Source organism: Melanotaenia boesemani, chromosome 13 (genome assembly GCF_017639745.1).
Source record: "Melanotaenia boesemani isolate fMelBoe1 chromosome 13, fMelBoe1.pri, whole genome shotgun sequence".
Lineage (NCBI taxonomy): Eukaryota > Metazoa > Chordata > Actinopteri > Atheriniformes > Melanotaeniidae > Melanotaenia > Melanotaenia boesemani.
In genome coordinates, this window is record NC_055694.1 from 32006362 (window position 1) to 32031638 (window position 25277).

The following is a 25277-nucleotide window of genomic DNA, read 5'->3' on the forward strand; positions in this document are numbered from 1 at the left end:
TCGACCTGGCCTGCATTCCCACTCCCACAAGCAACATCTACGGTGCATTTATTGTGTGAATGCTGTTAAGCATTCACACTATAGTTTTCCTGTTTTTATTATTATTTTCTATTATTATTATTCTTCCGCCGTTTTTTCGTCGTTCAACATCTTGAGCTAGCTTCAGCCGATTTCAACAATTTTGGTATCAAAACGTTCAGCTCGTTCAGGAGATTCCTGCTTCTATTCAACTTTTTGATATCTGTTCAACTTTTCAAGTTATTGATCATTTATTGATCTTCAGCTCCCATTGAAATCAATAGGATTTCAGCTCTTCAGCCTTCAACTCCTTCAAAACTTTCACCTCTTTCAGCTCTTAGAACTTCAGCATACTTTCAGCTAGAAACACCATTCAAACTTTAAACAACTCACAAGGGATTGGGCTATTAAACTTCTATTCAACTTTTTGATATCTTTTAGCGTTATTGATTTATGGCAGTTTAAAAATCAATAACTTTTAGAATGTTCACTCCACTCTCTCCCACTCTAGCCCTCACTCTAACCTTTCAGCCTGTTCCACTACTCCAAACAAATTCTCATAACTCCTACAACTTTCGTCGTAGAGACAAAAATTATACATCAAAACGGAGGAATTTAAGTTGGCTTCGAAGAGAACCAAGAATGACAGAGCTGGGATTTACAGATCTCGAGCTATGCCTCTCTAAGCGAGGAAAAGTCTACTTTTGCTCCCATAGACTTCCATTCAAATCTGGATTCTAAGAGGAAAATGCATTTCTCATGTGTTTTTAACTTGTCACCATTTAAATTCTGTTCACATTACAGTAAAATAAACCACATCGCTGCGTTCCCCAGACCCTCCTGGCACTCACGGTGAAAAAATTATTTGGATAACTCTTAGAGTTTTCTTTTAATGAACAGTTGTTCGGGAGGTGCACAAAGTGATTGGAACAGTGCAGTTCTGCTCTCTGCTTGTCAGTTAAGTGAGGGGCCGTCGTCATGACAACTCACTGACTGCTCTCAGCTGTGAGCAGCACGCTGACCTTTGACCTAATTCATTCAGCTTTATTGATCCAGATCATGGACTTCTCACCTGGTTTTGGCCTCCTATTCAGTCCAGGCATGTCCCTCTGTCCTCTTCTCCTGTCTCTTCCTTGTCCTTCTCATTACAACAGGCCACATGTCCTCCTCTATCTCTCCTCTGTCTGTCCTCTCATCATGTCCTTTGCTGCTCACTTACATGATGGACTGTGTTTCAGCTGCCAATTCAACTCTGGTTCAGCTCTTTCTGCCTTTTACAATGATTTATTCTACATTAAACCAGTTCAGCATCTTTAACATTCACTTTCAGCTTTAAATCCTTTAACTGTTGACTTCAGCTACATGATTACTTCAGCTGGTGCTTCAGCAAGGAGACTTCAGCCATTTCAGCCATGTTGAACTATCTTAAGCACATTTCAGTTCAACTTTCCACCATTTTAACTACATTTAAACACCTGCTTGTGCTTTAAATCCTTCCAACTACTGACTTCAGCTTCATATATACTTCTTCAACAACCATAATTCAGCCCTTTTCAGCCATCTTCAGCGATCTTAAGCACATTTCAGTTCAGCTTTCCACCATTTTAACTACATTTAAACACCTGCTTGTGCTTTAAATCCTTCCAACTATTGACTTAAGCTTCATATATACCTCTTCAACAACCATAATTCAGCCCTTTTCAGCCATGTTCAACTGTCTTAGGCACATTTCAGTTCAGCTTTCCACCTTTTTAACTACATTTAAACACCTGCTTGTGCTTTAGATCCTTCCAACTATTGACTTAAGCTTCATATATACCTCTTCAACAACCATAATTCAGCCCTTTTCAGCCATGTTGAACTATCTTAAGCACATTTCAGTTCAGCTTTCCACCATTTTAACTACATTTAAACACCTGCTTGTGCTTTAAATCCTTCCAACTATTGACTTAAGCTTCATATATACTTCTTCAACAACCATAATTCAGCCCTTTTCAGCCATGTTGAACTGTCTTAAGCACATTTCAGTTCAGCTTTCCACCTTTTTAACTACATTTAAACACCTGCTTGTGCTTTAGATCCTTCCAACTATTGACTTAAGCTTCATATATACTTCTTCAACAACCATAATTCAGCCCTTTTCAGCCATGTTGAACTATCTTAAGCACATTTCAGTTCAGCTTTCCACCTTTTTAACTACATTTAAACACCTGATTGTGCTTTAAATCCTTCCAACTATTGACTTCAGCTTCATATATCCTGCTTCAACAACCATAATTCAGCCCTTTTCAGCCATGTTGAACTATCTTAAGCACATTTCAGTTCAGCTTTCCACCTTTTTAACTACATTTAAACACCTGATTGTGCTTTAAATCCTTCCAACTATTGACTTCAGCTTCATATATACTGCTTCAACAACCATATTTCAGCCATTTTCAGCCATGTTGAACTATGTAAAGTACATTTCTGTTCACCTTCCCACCATTTCAGCAACTTTAAATTCCAGTTTATGGTTTAAATGCATCAGCTGTTTATTTATACTTCATACATACCTCTTCAAGAATAACACTTCAACCATCTTTATCTGTCATTAACGCTTGACATACATCTTCAATCATCATACACCAGTTTGAGCTTCAAATCCTTAAACTATATTAAGTTAATTTCAGTTCTGATTTAAACCATTTTACTCACATTAAAGACCAATTGCAACTTCTATTTTTTCAGCTAAACTTTTCAGTTACTTCTCTTCTGCCCTAACACACACATTTCACAAACTATAGATCAAAGTTCTTCTTCTTCTTAGCTTTCAATAAGCCCATTCAGCACAGTCTCTAACCTAATCACCAATTATCTGTCTACTTTCTTACAGTGATTGATTTATAAAATTAATTTAGAGTGTTTTGGCACCTTTATCAGATTTCTCTAGAACTTTAGAATTATTTAAGCCTGTTCTTTTCTCTTTAAAAAAAAGTTTCGGACATCTTACACAGTAATTTAGTTAAATTTAGTCTGATTCATGGAGTTCCTCTTTAGCTGAAAGCTAACCAAAGCCAGCTACCACTACCCAGTAGTACTGTAGTTAACCAGCCCTCATCTTTCATGGCTTCAACTGATAAAATTAATTCATGGAATTCCTGAAAGGCAAAGCATTATCAGTTGTGATAGAGTTATGGCTGACTTATGTACCATAACAATATCCACACATGACGTTTTATGTGCAAAACCATTTAATGATTAACACCACAGTTGAAAAATTAATTATCTTATTCACTAAGTCAACTATCAACATGTTTCTCTTCAGTTTTAAAGAGAAGTTCAAGGACTTAACAGTGTTCGAACACCTTACTGTAACTTTATTATCACATTGTAATCATCTAAATTACAGTAGTAATTGTATTAAATTTGTTTATATTTTTCAGTTAGTGTTAGAGTTAGTTGTTAGTTAGTGGACTGATATGTTTAAGAACTTCATTTATTCATATTTTACACTGTTTTTAAACCAAGCACTGGAATTTCTGACTCCACCTAAACTAACCACGTCCCTTACTACGAGACCGTTGCATCCCCTCCCGCCCCTCCCCTTCTGCTGGCTTCGGCAAACGGTGAGTACGTGCTATTATTCTGTCCATTATATTATTAATATTTTAATTATAAACAGCTATAAACGTCCTCAAACATGTCCTGAGAGATTGATGAACTGTAAGCGAAGTAAAATCAGACCAAGAACGACCGAAATTAATTACTATTTTAACAGTTTTAATCGAAACGGACCGGAAGTACATCCATTTTGCTTCGTCACGCTAGCGGAGATTAATATATAATGTCCCTCGGTTAAATGATTCATTTATGAACTGTAAACACGTTTAAGCATCTTCTAACATGTCCAGAGTTGTTTTTGAATGTTAAACGATGTAAAATCAGTCAAAGAATAATCGAAATTAGCCATATGAACAAGTATATTTTAACAATGTGAAGCTAGCTAACCGTTAGCGTCGCTAACGCTAACGGCTAATTTTAACACCATAAAAATGTCTTCAGCTCTTGTTAAACTTCAAACGAATTCAAACAAACCAATGAGCCACCGGATTTATTTATCCTTTAACCACAGTGACGAAGTTAAATGACCTGGCTAATGGCAGCTAGGGAGAAAGCAACCAAAGTCATTATTATCCCACTTATAGTAAGTAGGCTTGTGCAGTAAGCTAGCAATTAGCATTATGCTAACCGCTAGCTGTCTGTTAAACCTGAGCTGTAGATAATTAGGTGTGTTTTGTCTGAGGGATTCATATACAGCTAACTGCTAATACTATCCTGTCTGGATGGACTAATCAGTCAAAAAAACTCTCATTCTCAGTTAAAAGGTTTAATATGCACAGCTTAAAAGTTTATAGTTTTGTAGCTGAGTTAACTGTTAAGCTGATAGGGACCAAAAGGAGAGATTACATTTTTTTTCCTCTGGTTCCATAGACAGGTATGAGGATTTTTACTGAAACCAGAATAAACATAGAATAAACAGTCTGACTACAGCTGTGTCTTACAGATGTTTACTGTCTGTAAAGGTGAGACACATCAGATTGACCAGGTGGAAAATTAATTCCTTGTATTTATTACTGATTTTATGTCCACATGACTTTTAACATACTACTCTACATAGAAATGAAATGACTGCTTGAGTGACTTTTTTTTAATTATTATTATTTATGGTCAGGTTATTATTCTGTAAGAACTTGTTTAAGTGAAACTGGTACAATTAAACTGGACTCTTCATACAGCAGAACAGTTTGAACTGGATAATATATTTAAACTGAACTGGACTGTATCATTAAAAATGTCCTGAGAGGACCTGGTCATTATATGGTGTTTTAGAAATTAGCTGCATTGAAGATTTTACCGTAAAATAAAATGGAAATGTGGTATCATCAGTATTATATGTGTGTGTGTGTGTGCTGGAGTTCTGGCAGACTGACTTCTCTCAGCTCAGATAATGAACTGTTTCTCTGTTTTTCTCAGACTAGCGAGAGAAACTCCTGGTAGTTTATCGACTGTTTGGTAAGTATAGACTGATTTAAAAAAAAAAAATTTTATATTTATTTGAGTTATTTGACAGGGACATTGCATTTGTACGTAGTCACAAAATATTGTAGCTGATGCCATGCAGAGTTTTTAAGTCAAAGCTAGTTATCAACTCTTGTCCAGCACATTATTTATGAATACATATTGTAATAGCTGCAGCTATAAAACCAGCATCAGAAGAGATTTAGTGTTCCTGACTCTAAAACAACCAGAAGAAACCACGGCTTTAAACATGTTCATGTCATGTTATCAGGATTTTACAGTCATGTGAAGCAGACAGTCCAGCCTCTTCCAGTTCACAGGTGTAATTTATCAGGACATAATGAGAAGTTATCTGGTCCTCACCAGCTCTGAAAATGAAGTTAATAGACAATCAGATAAAAAAATTACACCTCTCTGACCATGCTGTTATTTAATGAACAAAGACATGAAATCTGTTGAAGACCAAGTCACATTGATCATGTCCTCATATGTTAAACCTCAGAAATGAAAGAGTGGACTTTGTTTTACCAGGACTGTTAAATCCAGTGGATCCTGGTGGACTGGATGGAGTTAAATATGATGGAAAAAATTATGAAGTAAATCTGGATAATGATGATGATGTCTTAAGAGAAAAATATGTTCCGATCAATCAGCCTGTTAACGTTGTATGTTAGGATAATTTTTTACATCCTGGTATCACAAGTAAAACTACAAACCAGTCTAGATGTGGAAAACTCAGGGTGTGTAGTGGTCAGGATGCTGGAAGCTGATCAGGTATTTTATAAAGCCAACAGTCTCCAGAGAGCAGAAGATGATCTCGCACAGAAAGTCTCTGTTTTTATCTACGTATGTTCTCTTGAATTCATCTTTCTTCTGGGAGAAATTCCTGATCCTGGATGTTTTATCACTGTTTTTGGTTTGCTGTGAAACAACCCTTCCAACATCTCAGCCAGTAGAAACAGACGTGATGCTGACATCACTACCAGCTCAGAGTAACCACACCCAGTAACCAGTAATCAGAGTAACTAACACGTGTTGACTTTACAAAGTGAGACATGACTCAGTAAATCCACCATCATGTGATCAGCCAGACTGACTCAGGTCTAAACTGTAGATTCACTTCTAAACTTAAACATGAAGATTTATCCTCTGACTCTCTGAGCTGAGCTTGTCCAGGTGATCTGCTGAAGCCAGACTCTCCTCACCTGGAGTAAACTCTGTCAGGTAACACAGACAGAACCACAATGAGACACCTGGATGAGCTTTGACTGACATTTCTGTTTCACAGCAAGCTGAAAACAAGCAGAGACAATCACACATTACAGGTTCAGTTTTAGGAGGAGAGCAGGATGTTTGTTCAGTCAGTCTGAGCAGGAACGAATCAGACGTGAAGCAGAATATACCTGGATGAAGGTGGAAGAGGAAGATAAATAATTCAGTTTTACTTTATCATCACATCTGGTGTTTGTTTTAAAAGCTGCTTTAGATTTCTGACATGAGATTTAACTAGCGGTCATACAGACGTCTTCCTCCTCCATCCAGGTGATGTTAGAGCAGCAGATTTAAACATTTCTTCTTCTCAGGTTTCTACATGTTAACACACTGTGTACTTCCTCAACTCAGACCTGATCAGACTGGTCCAGTTCTCTGCTGCTGGCTGGATTTAACAGATATGAGGTCTCCCTCTGAGACTCTTTCAGCCATAAACACTGAATCAAGGAGCTGGATGGAGCTCTACAGTAGATCATTTCACTGCTTTGTTTACTTAAAATCACACAGAAGAAATGTCTGACTTTACTGGACAGTAATGAAAGCATCACAGGTTTTTTCTAGACGATTACACACACTATTGTCCTCATCATGTCCAGTAAATAATGTCTCTGTAATGCTGCTGTATTCTGCTTCAGTGGCTTCTAAAGACACTTTGGCCTCATTTAAAGATGATGAATCCTGTTTTATTTACCAGCAAACGTGATGTTATGGTTCTCAGGGACAAAATATAGAAAACATTCAGGTTAATTTAAGTGGAACTTCAGTTTTCTGCTGTGTGTAGAAAAATATGATTATTGATTATTATCATGGGTTTTTAGTTAAGTCATTGTTTCCACCAACAGTACACAGTATTAAAGCTTTAAACCCAGACACACCAGCAGCTACAGTCCAGCAAACACAGTTTATCTTAGTAACTGAAAAGCTGTTTTACCTCCACAGCTGGTTACCGACTTTAACCAGAAGAGATGGATCTGGTAACTAACCTGTCGTCTCTTTTCTCAGGCTGAGAGATTGTTGGCTGCATCCTGTGCTTCTGCTGCGGTACGTATGATCATGTATGAAACACGCAATGTTCCTGTATTCTTACAGAACTCGTATCAGACGCCTCAGAGGAGAGTCAGTAAAGTTTAGATGAGTTCCTGTAAATTAGAGGATTAAACGTCTGTAGTGGAGCTGGACAGTTTTACCAGCTTTCAGTGATTGTAGGAACACAGACATGTCGGCCACCATCAGCTCATACAGTCTCGTGTTCATCTGCTCATGTTTGCAGTTCATAGTCACATTCATGTTTCTTCTTAAACTACAGGAATGAGCTGTAAACATTTATAATTAGTCCAGCAGCTTGTAGAGAACCAAGCAGCTTCCACCACAGATGTTCATGTTTCACATGTAAACAGATGTTTCTCTGAGGATCCTGACATGTTCCTGGAAAGCTTTTAGTTCAGAAGATGTAGAACATCTACAGCTGTTATTTTACATCTGGACCATAAACACTTGGAGCCTCTGAGACGTGCAGCTGGTTAACATCCAGACCAGCAGACCTGGTCCTCTCAGACTGGATCCATGAACTGGAACATCCGTCGTCATTCAAGATGTTTCACAGCTGATCTGCTGCTGCTCTGCTTTCCTTCTGACCTCTGATCACTTCTGTATTGATCAGCAGCAGGACTGATGTCACCTTGTAGAAAGAGGACATGATATTTTTGTCTTTGATCATGAAGCTTCCAGCCTCTGAATTGATCTTCTACCAGCAAGTTAAAGTCCAGAAAAGTCTGGATCAAAGCTTATCCTGTTCAGACCAGAGCAGAAGCAGTCAGCTGTGAGATCAGATGATCTTTTGATGGTTTCTGGCAGTGAACTAACTCCTCTGTTTCTCCTCTCAGACTCCGAGAGAACGGGTTTCAGGATTCCTGCGTGTCTGGTAAGTGTTTATAGTAGATGGAGGTTGAGTCCATCACATGACTGAATGTATGAGGGTTTCACATTTAAACCTTTTCATCCTGCTTAAGTTCAGTAAATATTGTTATTGATGAGAGCTGCTGACCAGGTGAGTTCCTACATACGTGTTAATAAAAACACATCTAGAAACATTAAACTGAAGTCAGACATGAGAGACGAGCTGTTCTACCTGTACATGGATCAGACCTGGTCCAGCAGCAGTGGGCGGAGTCCACCAGTATAAAGCCGACAGTTTCCAGTTGGAACTTCCTGTTAGGTCCCGTTTAATGGATTTAACGACCATAGCCAGAAACCAGCATGTGTTCATGTAATTATGACACTTTATTATGATCCGTGTGTTCCAGCTTCATCCTGGTTCCTACATTTAATAAATGAATCAGACCAATAAGCAGCTGCTGACTCTTCCTCTCAGACCACATCCAGGAGCTGAAACATGGATCATCATAATACAGAACACCTGCAGCTCTGATGTTTTCTCTCTGCTCATTTATGATGTGTGATGGTCAGTTTAAACTCTGTCATCAGTAACATGTAAACATGACGTCTCCATCTGAGTTAATCAGCTGCTGGATCAGGAGAGAGCAGGTGAGTCCTGTCAGCCAGAGGTGGGACTGGACCAGAACAGCTGGATTCTTCTGGTCTACAAACTGCAGCTGCTCTGTGGTGAACTTGTTTCCTGGTCTGCATGACATCAGAGAAAATTCAGATCTACCTAGACTAGAATCTGCAGTGATCACCTGTGTTTGGTTCTGGACTGATCTGGTTCATGTAGACCAGGACTACACAGTTTGGTCCTATGAGGGCAGCAGTCCTGCAGGTTTTAAAGTCTCCCTGCTCCAACACACCTGACTGAGTTGTTGTGTTGGGTCCATGTCAGTAGTCTGGTGTGTTGGAGCAGGAAACACTGAAAACCTGCAGGACTGCAGCCCTCGTAGGCCTGAACCAGCAGCCCTGATGTAATAAGTCAGAGGGTCTGAGTGGGTTCTACGTTTCATGATGCCATTTATTTTCACACAAACCGCTGGAAGTAGTGCTGCACAGAGATTTATTAAACTTGGTTTTTCTTTCAGCTTTCTCTTCATTTGAAGATCTTGGATGTAATTTTATATTTTATGTGTAAAGTGGATGATAGAACAACTGTCAGTCATTACAGACCTGTTACTAAACCCACAGCTTAATAAACCCAGATGGAGTTAGTTTCATGTGGCCTTTCTCAAACTAAAACAAGGAATGAGAAATATGATTTTGCCAGATAATATATACAGAAAAAAGTGCAAAACAACTTTCAGAACATTTATATAAAGATGTTTGTTAGTATCCTGATGCTAGTGAACCAAAGCTGCCTTTAAAAAACTACCCATTCTGATCTTACTGCAAACAGTTTTACAGGAAAATTAGTGATTTTTTTAATAAGGAGACTTTGTTTTATATTTAAGATAGTTAAAGCGTCTCCAGATTAGATTGTGTTTCATTGAGTTGAGTTAAACAATGTCTAATCAATGTTTTCTGTGTCTTTCAGGTGTCCTGTGTCCTCCACCTCTCTTCCCCTCCCCATCTACCTCTATCATTATTGGACGCTCTATCTTTCCTGTCACTCTAGTGCATATCTATCTAATTATTGGACTCTATCTTGTATCCCATCTATCCCTGCTCTATCTAGGGCAACAAGGCCCACCCTCTATCTTGTATCCCATCTATCCCTGCTCTATCTAGGGCAACAAGGCCCACCCTCTATCTTGTATCCCATCTATCCCTGCTCTATCTAGGGCAACAAGGCCCACCCTCTATCTTGTATCCCATCTATCCCTGCTCTATCTAGGGCAACAAGGCCCACCCTCTATCTTGTATCCCATCTATCCCTGCTCTATCTAGGGCAACAAGGCCCACCCTCTATCTTGTATCCCATCTATCCCTGCTCTATCTAGGGCAACAAGGCCCACCCTCTATCTTGTATCCCATCTATCCCTGCTCTATCTAGGGCAACAAGGCCCACCCTCTATCTTGTATCCCATCTATCCCTGCTCTATCTAGGGCAACAAGGCCCACCCTCTGTCTTGTATCCCATCTATCCCTGCTCTATCTAGGGCAACAAGGCCCACCCTCTATCTTGTATCCCATCTATCCCTGCTCTATCTAGGGCAACAAGGCCCACCCTCTATCTTGTATCCCATCTATCCCTGCTCTATCTAGGGCAACAAGGCCCACCCTCTATCTTGTATCCCATCTATCCCTGCTCTATCTAGGGCAACAAGGCCCACCCTCTATCTTGTATCCCATCTATCCCTGCTCTATCTAGGGCAACAAGGCCCACCCTCTATCTTGTATCCCATCTATCCCTGCTCTATCTAGGGCAACAAGGCCCACCCTCTGTCTTGTATCCCATCTATCCCTGATCTGTCTAGGGCAACAAGGCCCACCACACATGAAACCTGTTTTTGAACCTTTTTACAAGAATTGATTGTTTGGAGATTGATTACAAGAAACTTGATATCTTATCTTCTGTCTTATTGGACTCTATTTTTGGACTTTCTGATATTTGCATATAAACTCTCAGCAGTGTAGAATTCCTGGTGAGATCTATCTGTTCTGACCTGAGAGCATCTCCGCCCTCACGCTCTATCTCTCCGCTGTTCTGTCCTATCCTGCACCCTTGCACTTAGAATTGGAAACAACTAATTTAACTAGAAAGCTTTGCTATACATCATATACATTCAGATCTGACAAACATTTAACATTCAGTGAACCAAAGAAAAAGAACATTATTTTAAATAATATTCTGTACAAATTTACTACATACACAGAAAATTTGGATTGACTTCAGAGATATTCCATACTTTATATCATTTTGTTCATTTGATAGAGATCAGCTGTACTTATTGATCTCCAAGTAACACATCTTTAATACAGCACTTAATACAGTAATTTATAGTTCACTGTTGAGACAAATCTACAAAAATCCTAATTGGATTATAGTAAAATCCAGAGCACTGTCATTTATCTCAGTTTGTTGCTGATCCTCATTCTGGACTAACTGAAGGTTTGTGAGCTGTAAGTATTTGTGCTGCACACAGTTAAAGTTTATTTGTGTTAAAATATATAAATAAAAGTAAAAGATAACCACTAGACGTTCCTGGAGTGTGTTTATTTCCAGAGAATCAGCTCCTGTGCAGCTGCCACTGAACTCACTGCAGGTTTGTTAAAGTCTTGCTATAAAAGACCACATCCAGCATTGGAGAAGCAGTCTGCTGTCTGTCCTGAGCTGAACTGACGAGGAGAGGAAGCCAGAGACCAGAAGCCATCTTCATCCCGCCACTGTCACTGCTGCTGCTGTGTTCCAGATTTGCGTCATAAAACTCGATATAAAACAGTCACAGATCTGACTAGAGCTTAGTGTCATATCTAAGACAGATTATTAAATTCATACAGTTCTATCTATTGGCAAAACTAAGAGTAGCATAACACCAAAGAAGTAATCTGGTGTAACATCTCACGTAATTGATCTCTATATATTTCTGGGTATTGAATCTTTGTAAAACCTAGTTATAAATTTAAATTGGCTCCTGAGAAATACAGAAAATCAGTATCTGATATTTTCTGTCTCCTAGTAACAGTTACTGGTTTACTTTAACAGATTCCAGCTTATTCATCTCATTCAGATTAGTTTTTCAAGATTTAAGGACTTCATAGATATTTTAAAGAACGTGGTTAATTTACAGTTTAAACAAATTTTTTGGAGTGTTCTTGCTTGACCACTTGCACTGATTACATTTCCCTTTAAGAGTTGGTTCATAACAGATTATTTTCAAGTGAAAACCCAGTTGATTATTCACACCTATAAACTCCGTACCGAAACTTTTAGTAGTTTTGGGTCAACTGATAAATACTAGCTGATTGTGTAGCCTAAACATTATATTTACTGGTATAATTTTTTAAATAAATACTGATAGAATCCTTTCAGTATATTGTTGTAAGTAGCACAACAGTTTGATAATAAAACCTGCATAAATTCTTGTCATCAAATATTAAATTTGCGCTTTTCAAGAGCATCAACAATGAGAAAGTCTCGTCAGAAGTCTCAAGCCCTGAAACGCAGATGGAAGGAGCAGAAAGAAGGAAAAGGTGAACAAGCAGGTATCACTTCTCAGAGCACCAACCAGGTAAACGTGTCTGTGCCATCCACTGAGAGATCTTCACCTGCAGCTCTGGTTTCTGATGGAAATGGTGGTATGAACAGATCACAAACTAATGTTCCCAGTGTATTACACAGTTCAACTACACAGCAGATAAACCGGGCACAACCACAGGTTTCTTATGCTGACATGGTAAAGAGAGGAAATCCCAGAAATAATACGCCTGTTGTAAAGTCTTCTAGTGCTCAGCAGATAAACAGCAGAGATCAGACCAGTTCCTCCACTTCAGCACCAGCTTCTGATGGTAAAACTGTCATGAATACTCCCCAGCATGATGCTTCTAAACACCAGGTAAACCAGAGTGTACCACCGGTATCTTATGCTGACGTTCTGAAGAGAGGACTTGATGCAGCTGGACCATCTCATGAACGCAGAATAAACGTGGAACCTCAACCATCTGTGACACGAGTGTGTGCTCCAAGGAGTCAGGATTCAGTCAGATATGGAGTTAAATCTAGAAACAAACAATGTGTAGCAAACAGTTTGATGTTTCTGTCGTTTCTCCATGAGGATGAAAACATTACCAGAGCAGATCTTCAACGTGTTTTGGATAAAGGTGATGGACTGTACCGACAGATCATACAGAGATTTCCTGGTAATGCCTATCTGGCAACTGACGAATTACCTGAACAAGTAAAAGCACGAAAGACTAAATACCACGTAGACCTGACTCAGCCATCTTATTATGGGAACTTTGGAGGTGTATGTGGTCTTCAGAGTCTTGAGACAGGACTGAACCGTTTGTCTTCAGATATACAGTATGCAGTGTTCATCATGGGCGGGTTATCGATTGCAGTCTTTCGAACTACTGATGGTCGTTTTGGCTTTTTTGACCCACATCGAAGAACCAAACATGGACTGCCAGTACCACCAGGAATTTACAACATTGGGAGTGCTATAATGCTGATATTCACACATCTGACTGACCTGATCAACCGGATCAAACTAATCTATAATAGATTTCACATGCCATTACATCGTGAATATGAGCTCAAGCCCCTGTCATTTTATATGGAAAACTCATCCAGCCTGGGAAATGCTGAACCAGACAGAGAAAACAGACCAACACCTGTTGATACACCAACTCTAGTGGATGAATCAGACATTTGTACAGCCACTGATCAGTCTGAGAACATTTACCCAGAAATGTCAGCTCACACTAATGCTGTTGAACAACACATGGAGGTCGGATCTTGTGCATCACAGGACTGTTTTTTAAAAGAATCAAACTTGACAGCTGAAGTATTAATCCCTACCACTGACATTTCTGCTGATGTAACAAATGTATCCAGTAAAATACTTCTTCAGCACCAAGGAGACAATCTCCTGATATCAGTGTTGAACCAGAACAGAATGAAATCAGTTCATTTGCAGCATGTAACACCACTCAATGTGAAACAAATGTTTCTTCCCCAACAATAAATAGACCAGCTAAAGACCTTTCTGATGCTACGCTGCAACAAATCGCTTGTAAACTGTCCAAGTATAGTAAAAACGAAAGGTTAAAAATGAAAAGGAGATTATTAATGACAGAAAAACCAAAAAAACAAAAAGTTGATAAAAAACAGAAAGAGAGGCAGCTATATTCTTCTAATGAACTTTACAGAGCAAAGAAAAAATGTTCCTCTACCAAGAGATATCAAAACAACCCTAACGTTAGACAAAAGAAAACTCAGTACATAAGAAATCAGTACAAACACAACGCTGAATTTAGAGAGAAACAAAAATCATACATCAGAAATTCTTACAGACAAAATGCTGAATTTAGAGAGAAACAAAAATCATTCATCAGGAATTCTTACAGACAAAATGCTGAATTTAGGGAGAAACAAAGATCATTTATCAGGAATTCTTACAGACAAAATGCTGAATTTAGACAAAGACAGAAAGAATACAAGAATCAGTGTTACAGACAAAATGAGGTTTTTCGACACAAACAAAAAACGTATATCAGAAGTCGTTACAGACAAAGTGAAGTATTTCGAGACACTCAGAAAACCTATATTACTCAACGTTATGAAAATGACAGATTATTCAGACTCAGACACAAACAACTCATTCGAGACAGATACAATAACAACCATTCTTTCAGGATGATGCATAAGATCAGATGTGCTGTGAATGTAAAAAGGAAATATAGACGAATGAACAGACAAACTCACAATGTAGAAACTGAACCAGAGAACAGAATAAATCCCACTGTACAGCACAACCAAAGTGAGCCAGAGAACAGTTTAATCAATGAAGCAATATCTGTCTTCAGATCAAACATAAAAGCAGGTCCCACCTTTGTTTGTTCTTCATGTGAAAAAGCATCTTTTCCCAATCAAGTTAAACTCTGCAAAAGATCAAATTATAAGAAAAATCCAGATGTAGTTGCACAGTGCCTGACAGGAAAGTACGTACATGTTTGTGATGAATCCTGTATAAATGAGCAGTGCTCTGTGCCCGATGAGAGAAAGAAAGAGTGGGTTTGTCACACATGCCATGAACATCTTAAAAAAGGGAACATGCCAAGACTTTCTGCAGCAAATAACCTTCAACTCCACGAGATTCCACCTGAACTGTGTGATCTAAACATCTTGGAGAGACATCTGATAGCAAAGTGCATACCGTTTGCTAAGATCATTCCTCTACCTAAAGGCAGACAAAGACTCATACGTGGAAATGTGGTTTGTGTTCCCTCAGAGGTCAATGAGACAATTAACATGTTGCCTAGACTACGGTCCGAGTCTCAAGTTTTACGAGTAAAGCTGAAAAGACGTCTGTCTTATAAAGGCCACCAGCTGTTTCAGTCTGTCACCTGGTCTAACCTTGTTCAAGCACTTCTCAAACTGAAGCAGGTCCATCCCCAGTATCAGGATATTACTATCCGAGACGAAGCTGAACTCTGTGATCCAACACTTCCTGATGCAGACGATGATGATGATGATGATGATGATGTAAGCATGGGAGAGGATGACTATGATGAAGCTGATTTAATGGAGATTGACATGATTGAGAAAGATGCACTGTGTGATGCAGAAAATGAGCCTGAAAGTGATCAGGACATGCAGAGTGACACTGAACAGGAACACAGAGATGATGCAGAACCAGATGATCTACCAAATGGAGGTTTTGCTATAGAATCGTGTCTTCAGCCTGTTGATATATCAGATGAGATTCTCGGTTACACCGATAGCATCTACTGTGTTGCTCCAGCAGAAAGAAATGATCCAGTCAGCTTTTTTAAAACACCAAAACTTGAAGCCATAGCGTTTCCCTGCCAATTTCCTACTGGTCAGAACACCATAGATGAAGCTCGAGAAACATATGTCACACCTAGTGGATATTTCAAGTCCAGACTTTTCCACATTGATGAGCGGTTTGCTAGAGATCCTAATTATCTGTTCTTTGCACAGTTTGTCACTGAAATTCACTTGGCCAATTCCAGCATGATGGTACAGTTGAGAAAAGGAAAGACTAAAACCAGAGATGGAAGAGAAATAACCTCAGCCATGTTACAGGACAGAACAGAAGTTCAGAAGCTGGTGAGAAATAAAGATGCAGTCAGATTCATGACAGCACTAAGAGGAACCCCCGCATACTGGGAAAGAACCTCCAAAGATCTCTTTGCCATGATCAGACAGTTGGGAACTCCTACGTTCTTTCTGACTTTTTCTGCTGCTGAATTCAGATGGCCTGAAGTGATAACAGCTATAAAGAGACAGCAAGGTGAACACGTAGATTTTGAAGCTCTAAACTGGTCAGAAAAAAGTGAAATTCTCAGATCCAACCCTGTCACATCCATGCGTATGTTTGATAAGCGCATTGAAGCACTGTTCAGAGACCTGCTTCTATCTCCTTCACAACCTCTGGGAGAAATTATCGATTTTTTCTACAGACTAGAGTTCCAACACAGAGGAAGTCCACATATACATGGTCTCGTCTGGGTAAAGGATGCTGTAGAACTTGATGTGAATGACGATCAAAGTATCTGTGATTTCATTGATAAATACATCTCAGCCCAACTGCCTAACCCAGACACACAACCTGAACTGTACAGAAAAGTGAGTGAGCTCCAGAAACACAGTAGGAACCACACAAGAACCTGTTTCAAGAGTGTAAACTCTGGTTGTCGGTTTGGTTTTCCAAAGCCGCCCTGCAGAAAAACCATGATTGTGAGACCTGATGAAGAAGGAGACATTAACGCTGCCAAAGAGAAACTGAAGCCTCTCATGGACCTGCTTAATGAACCTGAAATTGCTTCCTTGACTTTACAACAGATCCTGGTTCGTTGCAACCTGACGCTGCAAGAATATGAAGGATGTCTTCATTTGATGAACAAAAAGATTGCCGTCCACCTGAAACGTGATCCCAAAGACTGCTGGATTAATGGTTACAACCCACATCTGCTGAAAGCTTGGGATGCTAACATTGACGTTTCATATATTGTCAATGCTTATTCCTGTGTGGAGTATCTCTGTAAATATATTACAAAACAGGAGACAAATCTTTCAAACTACTTGACAGATATGTTACAGAACGCAGACAGAGATCATGTCAATGAGTGTGATGAGATGCGAGCCGTCATGCAAGCTTACTCAAAGAAAAGAGAAGTCAGTGCTCAGGAGTGTGTGACTCGTGCATGTGGAATAAAAATGAAAAAGTCTTCACGAAGCACAATTTTTGTTCCCACAGAAGAAAACTGCTGTAAAATGAGTCGTTCTATAGCATTCTTGGAGGAACTGCCACCAGAATCTTGTGACGTCTGGATGACAAGTTTGAATGACAAGTACAAAGCCAGACCAGAGAGACCAGAGTATGAGGAGATGTGCTTGGCTGATTTTGCTGCTAACTGCAGATTTGTCAATAGTGAAAATGCTAAAAAGGACGATGTCTTTCCACTGCTCAATGGACTAGGATATGTTCAACAGCGTAAAAATGATAAACCTGCTATTATCAGATATTACCACTGTTCAAAGGAAAAGCATCCTGAAGAATTTCATGAGAGATTACTGAGACTGTACCTTCCTCACAGATCAGAGCAGGAACTAAAGAGAAACTTTCCTACATATCAGTCTTTCTACTCTTCTGGATGGGTCGTGCTACCCGGATCAAACCATTCTGTCTATGTGAAGAACATTGTCAAACACAACAGAGACAAGTACGAGAAACACAGTGAGGCCATTGAAGAAGCACTGGAGGAGTTTGAGGAGAACAGAAACGTTGTGATTGATGAATGGTGTAATCTCGCTCCAGAATCTGAAGTTGTGAGGTTGGATTGTGATGAAGACCTGCTGGTAAGAGAGCTAATCAATGAAAATGAGCAGGAAAATGTTCCTGACCTTTGTCCTCAGTCTGATGCTGCAACAGAACTCAGTGCAATCAGACAAGCCCCTGCCATTGATCCAAATGTTCTCAGACAAATGTATCAGAACCTGAACCAGAAGCAGGCCTGTGTGTTCTACGCAATCAGAGACTGGTGCATGAAACGTGTCTGTTCTGTCAATCAAGAGCCATTTTTCTTCTATGTAAACGGTGGTGCAGGAACAGGAAAGTCTCATCTTATCAAATGTATTCACTCAGAAGCATCAAAGATACTGAGCAGACTGCCGAGACATGCAGAGGAAGCCGACATATCGAGCCCTACTGTTTTTTCTCACTGCATTTACGGGAACTGCAGCTTTCGGGATTGGTGGAACAACATTGCATTCTCTCCTTCGCTTGCCTCGCAGTTTAAAACCTCCCATTCAAGGACTTGGCAATAAACTGGATGAAGTCAGAGCTGAACTGTACAATGCTGAGATCATTATCATTGATGAGATTTCTATGGTTTCCAAGCAGCTTTTCGCCTATGTGGATGCCAGACTGAAACAGATCAAGGGTAATAACAGACCTTTTGGAGGAATGTCAGTCCTAGCTGTTGGAGATTTTTATCAGCTGCCACCAGTACGACAGTCTAAACCTCTCTGTGTGCACGACCCATCTGAGATTGACCTATGGCAGGAACATTTTCAGATGATCACCCTGACTGAGATCATGCGTCAGAAAGATGATGTTGCCTTTGCAGAAATGCTGAACAGGATTCGAGTGAAGGAGAAAGATGAGGAACTGTCTGAGTCTGACAGAGAATTGCTGACACAAGCCATCACTAAACCAGAACTTTGTTCCACCGATGTTCTGCACATTTTCCCCACAAATAAGTTGGTTGAAGATCACAACTCAGCAACGCTGTCTCGGTTATTTTCTGACATCATCACTATTGATGCAGACGACTTCCAGAAAGATTCTCGATCAGAAAGAATGACACGGCAAGACAAACCCAGCAAAGGAGGACGCAATGATTTACCTGACACCTTGAAACTTGCGGAAGGAGCTCGTGTCATGCTCACCAGAAACATCGACATACAGAAAGGATTGGTGAATGGTGCCTTTGGTACTCTGATGAAGGTGATTACTTCTGAGACGAATCAACGCATCACAAAGCTTGGGCTGAGAATGGACAGTCAAACAGCTGGAAGACGTAGTGGACCTGCAGGATCTGACGATCTGGTTTACGTGGAGAGAGCAGAGGATACTGTGAAACAGAAAGGAGTGGTACGTAGACAGTTCCCCGTAAAGCTGGCCTTTTCTTGTACCGTGCATAAAACTCAAGGCTTAACGACACATGCAGCTGTAGTTTCCTTGAAGAAGATCTTTGAAGCAGGCATGGCTTATGTGGCTCTAAGCAGGGTGACTTCTCTCAGCGGACTCTATCTGTTGGACTTGGATGAGAAGAAAATCTACGCCAACCCTGAAGTTACTGCAGCCATCCAGACCATGAGACAAGCCAGTGTGGATGACATGATGCCTCTTCTTCCTCTGAGAGAAACCGTAAGCAGGCCTGACACTCTGACCGTCGTCCATCACAACACAGAGGGACTGCCATCTCACATCGATGACATCAAGAGACATCATGAACTGTGTCTGGCCGATGTACTGTGTCTAACCGAATCTCACCTGCAGGGCTCCTTTGTTGCAGACACTCTTCAGCTGGATGGATTCACCTTGTACAAGCGTAACAGACATGTGTCGTACACAAACCTTCCGCAGATGGCCAGCAGATGTGGCGGTGGAGTTGCTGTTTATGTGCGAAACCACATTCAGGTGCATGAGAAACAGTATTTGCATAATGTGACTGATCTTGAGTTTGTAGTTCTGAAGGTTGAGGCTCCAGTCCAGGCACTGATCGCAGCGGTGTACAGACCCCCCAGCTACAGTTTGAGGCGCTTCCTGGAAAACATGGTAAGCCTTCTGGATGCACTGGAGATGATGGACTGTCACCCTGTAATTGTTTGCGGCGACTTCAATGAGAATCAGGTACCCACTTCTCCCAAGCCCATTTTGGACCTGTTCCAGTCTAAAGGTTATACACAGCTGATCACATCTGCCACCACAGACAAGAACACACTCCTCGATCTGGTTTTCATTTCCCAGCCACAGCAGATTCTCCATTCTGGTGTCATGAGGACATACTGGAGCTACCATAACCCCGTGTTCTGCATCGTTTCCACCAGTGAACCATGAACATGTCTGGTGAGTTTTAAAGACGACGTTCATTTGAAAAACACTTTACTTTGTATTTTGGTGTACAGATCAGTGAAAAGTGTGCAAAAATTTAATAAATCATGAATACAGAGAAATCATGGTACAGAGAAATTATGGAAACAGAAATAATAGTACAGAATATTTATGGAAACAGAAATAATGGTACAGAATTTTGATGGATAGAGAATTAATGGTACAGAACTTTTATGGATAGAGAATTAATGGTAGAAAATAATTATGGAAATAGATTTTTGGCCTGTGCATTTACCTGGGTGGGTTGGGTTTGGGTTGGTAAATGCACAGGCCAAACATGGTAAGCCTTCTGGATGCAGAAGAATTCCCATGCAGTGCAGCGGCTGGTTTTGTACAAACCAGCCGCTGCACCTCATGGTAAGCAGCTGTACTGCAGCAACTGCAGCACAGTTGCTGGTTTTGCATATACCAGCAACTGTTTGCAGCATCCAGAAGGCTTACCATGCAGTACAGCTGCTGGTTTGTATACATCCAGCAGCTGGACTAAAGCTGTTCAAAATAACTACATCAACACACCAGAAAGCATGAGCTTTCTGGTGTATTGATATACCAGCTGATACCCACAGGGTGCAGGGCATGGTGGGTTGGGGGTGGGGTGGGCAGTCAAAGGAACCATCACTGATTTATTCAGCTATTCACAGTTTCACTGCACTATCTGTGTGTACTTAGAGCTGAATGGCCAAATCTTTGACACGAGGATGCTTTACCGGCAGAAAAGATGTTTTTCTTTAGAAGTTTCTTTTTTAGACGTGTGTACTCCAGACAGGAGACATGTTCTCCTGTGTCCTCTGTGACAACTTCATCCAGCACAACCATCTGCAGAAGATCTACACCATCACACTTCTACATCATCTTCATGAACTATTGGTGCAAACAAGAGACACCACTGCTGGACCACACAGAGAAGTCTTCTACATGCTGCCATCCCAGTCTTTCTTCAAGTAGGTGATGAAATGTCACCTGTGAAGCTTCACCTGACCACCTGGCTGGGCCTAAGAGAGATTATTGACATCATGCTGCCATGCTGCACACCAACAACAGAGGAAGCAAGACTTCACGGGACTAAGAGACTCCTCCTCCTCCTGCCAGTGACCTGGGTTCCTCACAGTAAAAGAAAAGGTAATGAAATTATTCATTATTAATATTGTAATTAATATATATTCATCCATGTTGCAGATTACAGCATCTAAAGAACATTTGCTTTCTGTTTATCAGCTCTTCCTCTGCTGTGAGTCTTTCTTTTCACCATCGATCCTCATCAGAATACTGTCATCAACACTCCCAAAGCATCTGGGTGTGAAACTGCACTGGCCAGGAGAAAACTGGACCTGCAGCACATTTAAGGTATTTCATTATCATGTGTTATGCAGGCTTTCAGCTGGTGGTCTTAAAAAAATTGAGTTAATAACAAAATGTGTTTATCCATTTCTTTTCCTCAGGACCAGTTCCATGTTCATGCCTGCACGACACCATCAAAGAGTAACCTGTGCTGACTCTTGAGTCAGAGACCAGCCATGTTGCTGCAGGGAAACGTTGCTGAGGACCAGTCAACATTTCTGGACTAACTTCCTCTTATCTGTGTAGCAAAAGGCCTTCTCAGTAAGACTCAACCTTCCTGTGTGCAGCAGAGACTGCACTGGTCCATGGAGGCAGCAGATGATCAGCCTCTGGAAAAGGAAACCATCCCATGGTGATCACACCGTACATCTCCACTGTGACAACATTTTCTCAGACTCTCTGGTCTGCACCAACACACAACAGAACTGAACTCAGCTTACACCATCCATCTTTGTAAAGACTATATTTTATAGTACAGTTTCATATTATTTATAGTTAAATAATTAGTTTTGCAGTGATAACAGTAATGAAAGAATCACAATAACTGACAATTATAATAAAAAAATTATTTGAAAAAACAAATTTTTAATATAAATTATAGGTTCATAATTGCCAAGTGAATTCTATTAAATTAAAAATAGATTATTTCCCTGATAATAAATTATAATGTTGTAAAGGTTTTAGCTTTCTCTTTTCTGTTAGCTTTCTCTTTGGTTCCTTTGACTGCCCACCCACCCGAAGACACTCTGTTTATCTTCAGAGTGTGTTGGGGTGTGAACAATTGTCCATATTCCATATAATCATATGGAATATATAATATGTATATATTTACATAAATGTGTCTGTATGGGTATGTGTATATACATATTTACAGTATTTTGTGTCAGTTGCTATTATTGTATATTATAAGAATAACAGATATGTTTATAATTATCATTAGAAATGATTATTACAGTACAGTAATTATACTGATTATTTATAGAAAGCATCCAGCGGGACTCACACATACATATGTTAATCTTTGGATGCTGACTGTGCCTAATATTTAGGCCTTAACAATAATAAATTGCCTAAGTGAAATAGGACATTGCAATGCCATTTCAAAACTTGGCATTTTCCACCATAAAGACTGCAAATGCAGCTAACAGCAGGTCCACAATTCAGTTAACAACCACAGCATCACAGTGTTGAAGCTGAAGAGACGGCCAAGCTAGCAAAGCCTGGAACATGTTTGTGTGAGTCCTGCTCAAGTGTGTGGTATCTGCTGGTATGTAGGTAGAAAACACATATATACACTTAACCTGGACTAATATAGACCCCAGTTAGAGACAAACATCATATAAAGAATATAATGTGACCAAATATATTGACAATGATCCTCAGGGTGTTCAAAGTAGTTCTGAAATGCCCACAACTAATGAGGAGGTCACACAGGCCACATCCAGAGATGTGAGTCTTCCTGTAGTTTTACGTTCAACCTGGGGTAATTCTGGTTATATGTACATAAATTACGCTTTTAATATGATTATCTGGAGTGGGGCTGGGTCTATGAAAGACTGTGTGTACCCACATCGAAGCACAAAAGAAAAGTCTGATGGGATGTGGCTCCACATATCCATTTAAACTGTGATATGTATTTTTTTAATTACTATTAATGCCCAACAAAGGGTGATGTTTGTTTGAGTGTGTGCTATTAATAGCTTTTTGATTTTCAAATGTATTATTCTATATAATTGCTGGCATTTAATATGATTACGTTTATCAAACAAAGCCAGTGCTTTCTGTAGGGTGGAGAATTCTCTTTTTTTTGTTGTTGTTTTTTTGTTTGTTTGTTTTGTTTAGTTAGATTCTCCTAATATTTTATTTACATTTTTTAATATATCTGTTAAACTGTATTGTACTTGTGAATGTTTCAGTCATAATGTTAATATAAATTATATTTGCTTTGGATATTGCCACATTTTCTTGGAGAAAATGTTTTAAATCTGTGCTGTCATTGCAGATATTCTCCTTTCTTTGTTAAAATGGCTATTTTTTTCTAATAGTGATATCACTTTTATGTGTCATATTTATTCAATCTGAAATGTTATCAAACTCTGGTTAATCTATTTGTCTAATTTGTTCCATTGTTATAAAATTAATTTCTGCCACATTTATTTTTTAAATTGTCATTCATGTTACTACATTTACAGATTATTAAGTTTCAATGTAATCTATGGCTTCCTTGATTAAAAATGTCTAACTTCTACTTATACAAACACCACAGATCTGTTTTGTAGAAAGAATAATAAAAATGCACATTTTGAATATTGTCAGACTGAGTTTGAGATTATTCTCCTATTGAATTAAACTTAATTACTATTTATGCTAAGACTTCAGCAGAAGGTTTCAAGTTTTGAACTTTAAAGACTAACAGTGTTAACTTCAGCTGCATAAATACTTTGTCAACCAGCAGATTTCACCTGTCTTCAAACCTCTTCAACTATATTAAGCACATTTAAGTTAAACTTTCCATCATTTCATCACATTTTCTCACCAGTGTCAGCTTTTCTTTTGCTTTTTAAAATCATTTATTCCACTTTTCACCACTTCAGACCCTTAAAACTGAGAATCATATAGTTCAAGTATAACTTCATTTGAAATATATCAAAACAATCTTTAACAACCACATTTCAAGCACTCTGTCTGTCCGATCTGTTGTTTCCTTCAGCACCATGGACAGGAAAATTATTAGTCTGTTGTGGGTGTCCACACACCTCCTGACAGCACCACGGACAGCAGCACAGTTTGCGCTTCAACCTTTCACCCTTTCAGCACCTTTAAAGTCCAGTTTGAGCTTTACATCCTTCAACTTCTCACTTCAGCTTAATAAATACTTTTCAAAAGTCCCATTTCAGCTATCTTTCACTATCTCCAGCCATCTTTTCAGCATTTTAGTTTTTTCCAATTACTTCACCTTCATGATTACTTCAGCTGATGCTTTAGCAAGCACACTTCAGCCAGTTACAGCCATGTTTGACTATCATAAGCACATTTCAGTTCAGCTTTACACCATTTTAACTACATTTAAACACCAATTTGTGCTTTAAATTGTTAAACTCTTCATTTCAGCTTTATATTTCTTCAACAACCATATTTCAGCCCTTTTCAGCCATCTTCAGCAATCATTTCACTTCAACCTTTCACCCTTTCAGCACCTTTTAACTCCAGTTTGAGCTGTAAATCCTTCAACTTTTCACTTCAGCTTAATAAATATTTCTTCAACAAAGACATTTCAGCCTTTTTTAACCATCTTCAGCCATTTTTCAGCATTTTATTTCAATCATTCAGCATGACAGCATTCACACATGCTGTTATGCAATAACAGCTTTTTCTAGTGATAGAATTGTTTTTCCCTCTTCTCTGGGGTGTGAACATCGGTCGTCCGCCTACTCCTCTCGCAGCGTTCGGGCCACAGACTCCGTTCATACATCAAATCGATCGGCTCGGCCTGTAGATGTCTGCTATGACTCCTGTTGTCTGTATCTATTAAACTTTTTAAGATATCGAGGGTTGTTCGACCCACCATTTTTCCATAGGAATGAATGGGGAATCTTGGCAGAGCCTCCAAAAACATGGTCTCCTTTGAAACCTTTCTTCTCCTGCATACTTTGGGCTAGAGACTCCATTCAAAGTTTAAATCGATCACAAGGGACTGGGCTATAAATCTTCTATTCAGAATTTTGATATCTTTTATGGTTTATGAGATATGCCAGGTTAAAAATCACTAAAACTTGGATATCTGTTTCACACTGCTGATTTTTCAGCTTTTTTCACTCCTCAAACAAACTCTCATAACTC

General features: G+C 39.4%; 1 protein-coding gene across 1 annotated transcript; it reads left to right on the forward strand.

Annotated features, from left to right (window-relative positions):
• Positions 1-15007: 15007 nt before the first annotated feature.
• On the forward strand, positions 15008-20192 carry LOC121650999. Its single transcript, XM_042002840.1, has 6 exons — positions 15008-15937; positions 17618-17779; positions 17837-17936; positions 18163-19352; positions 19485-19763; positions 19956-20192. The coding sequence occupies exons 1-6, from the start codon at positions 15008-15010 to the stop codon at positions 20043-20045; spliced, it is 2751 nt and encodes a 916-aa protein (XP_041858774.1). The 3' UTR covers positions 20046-20192.
• Positions 20193-25277: the final 5085 nt, after the last annotated feature.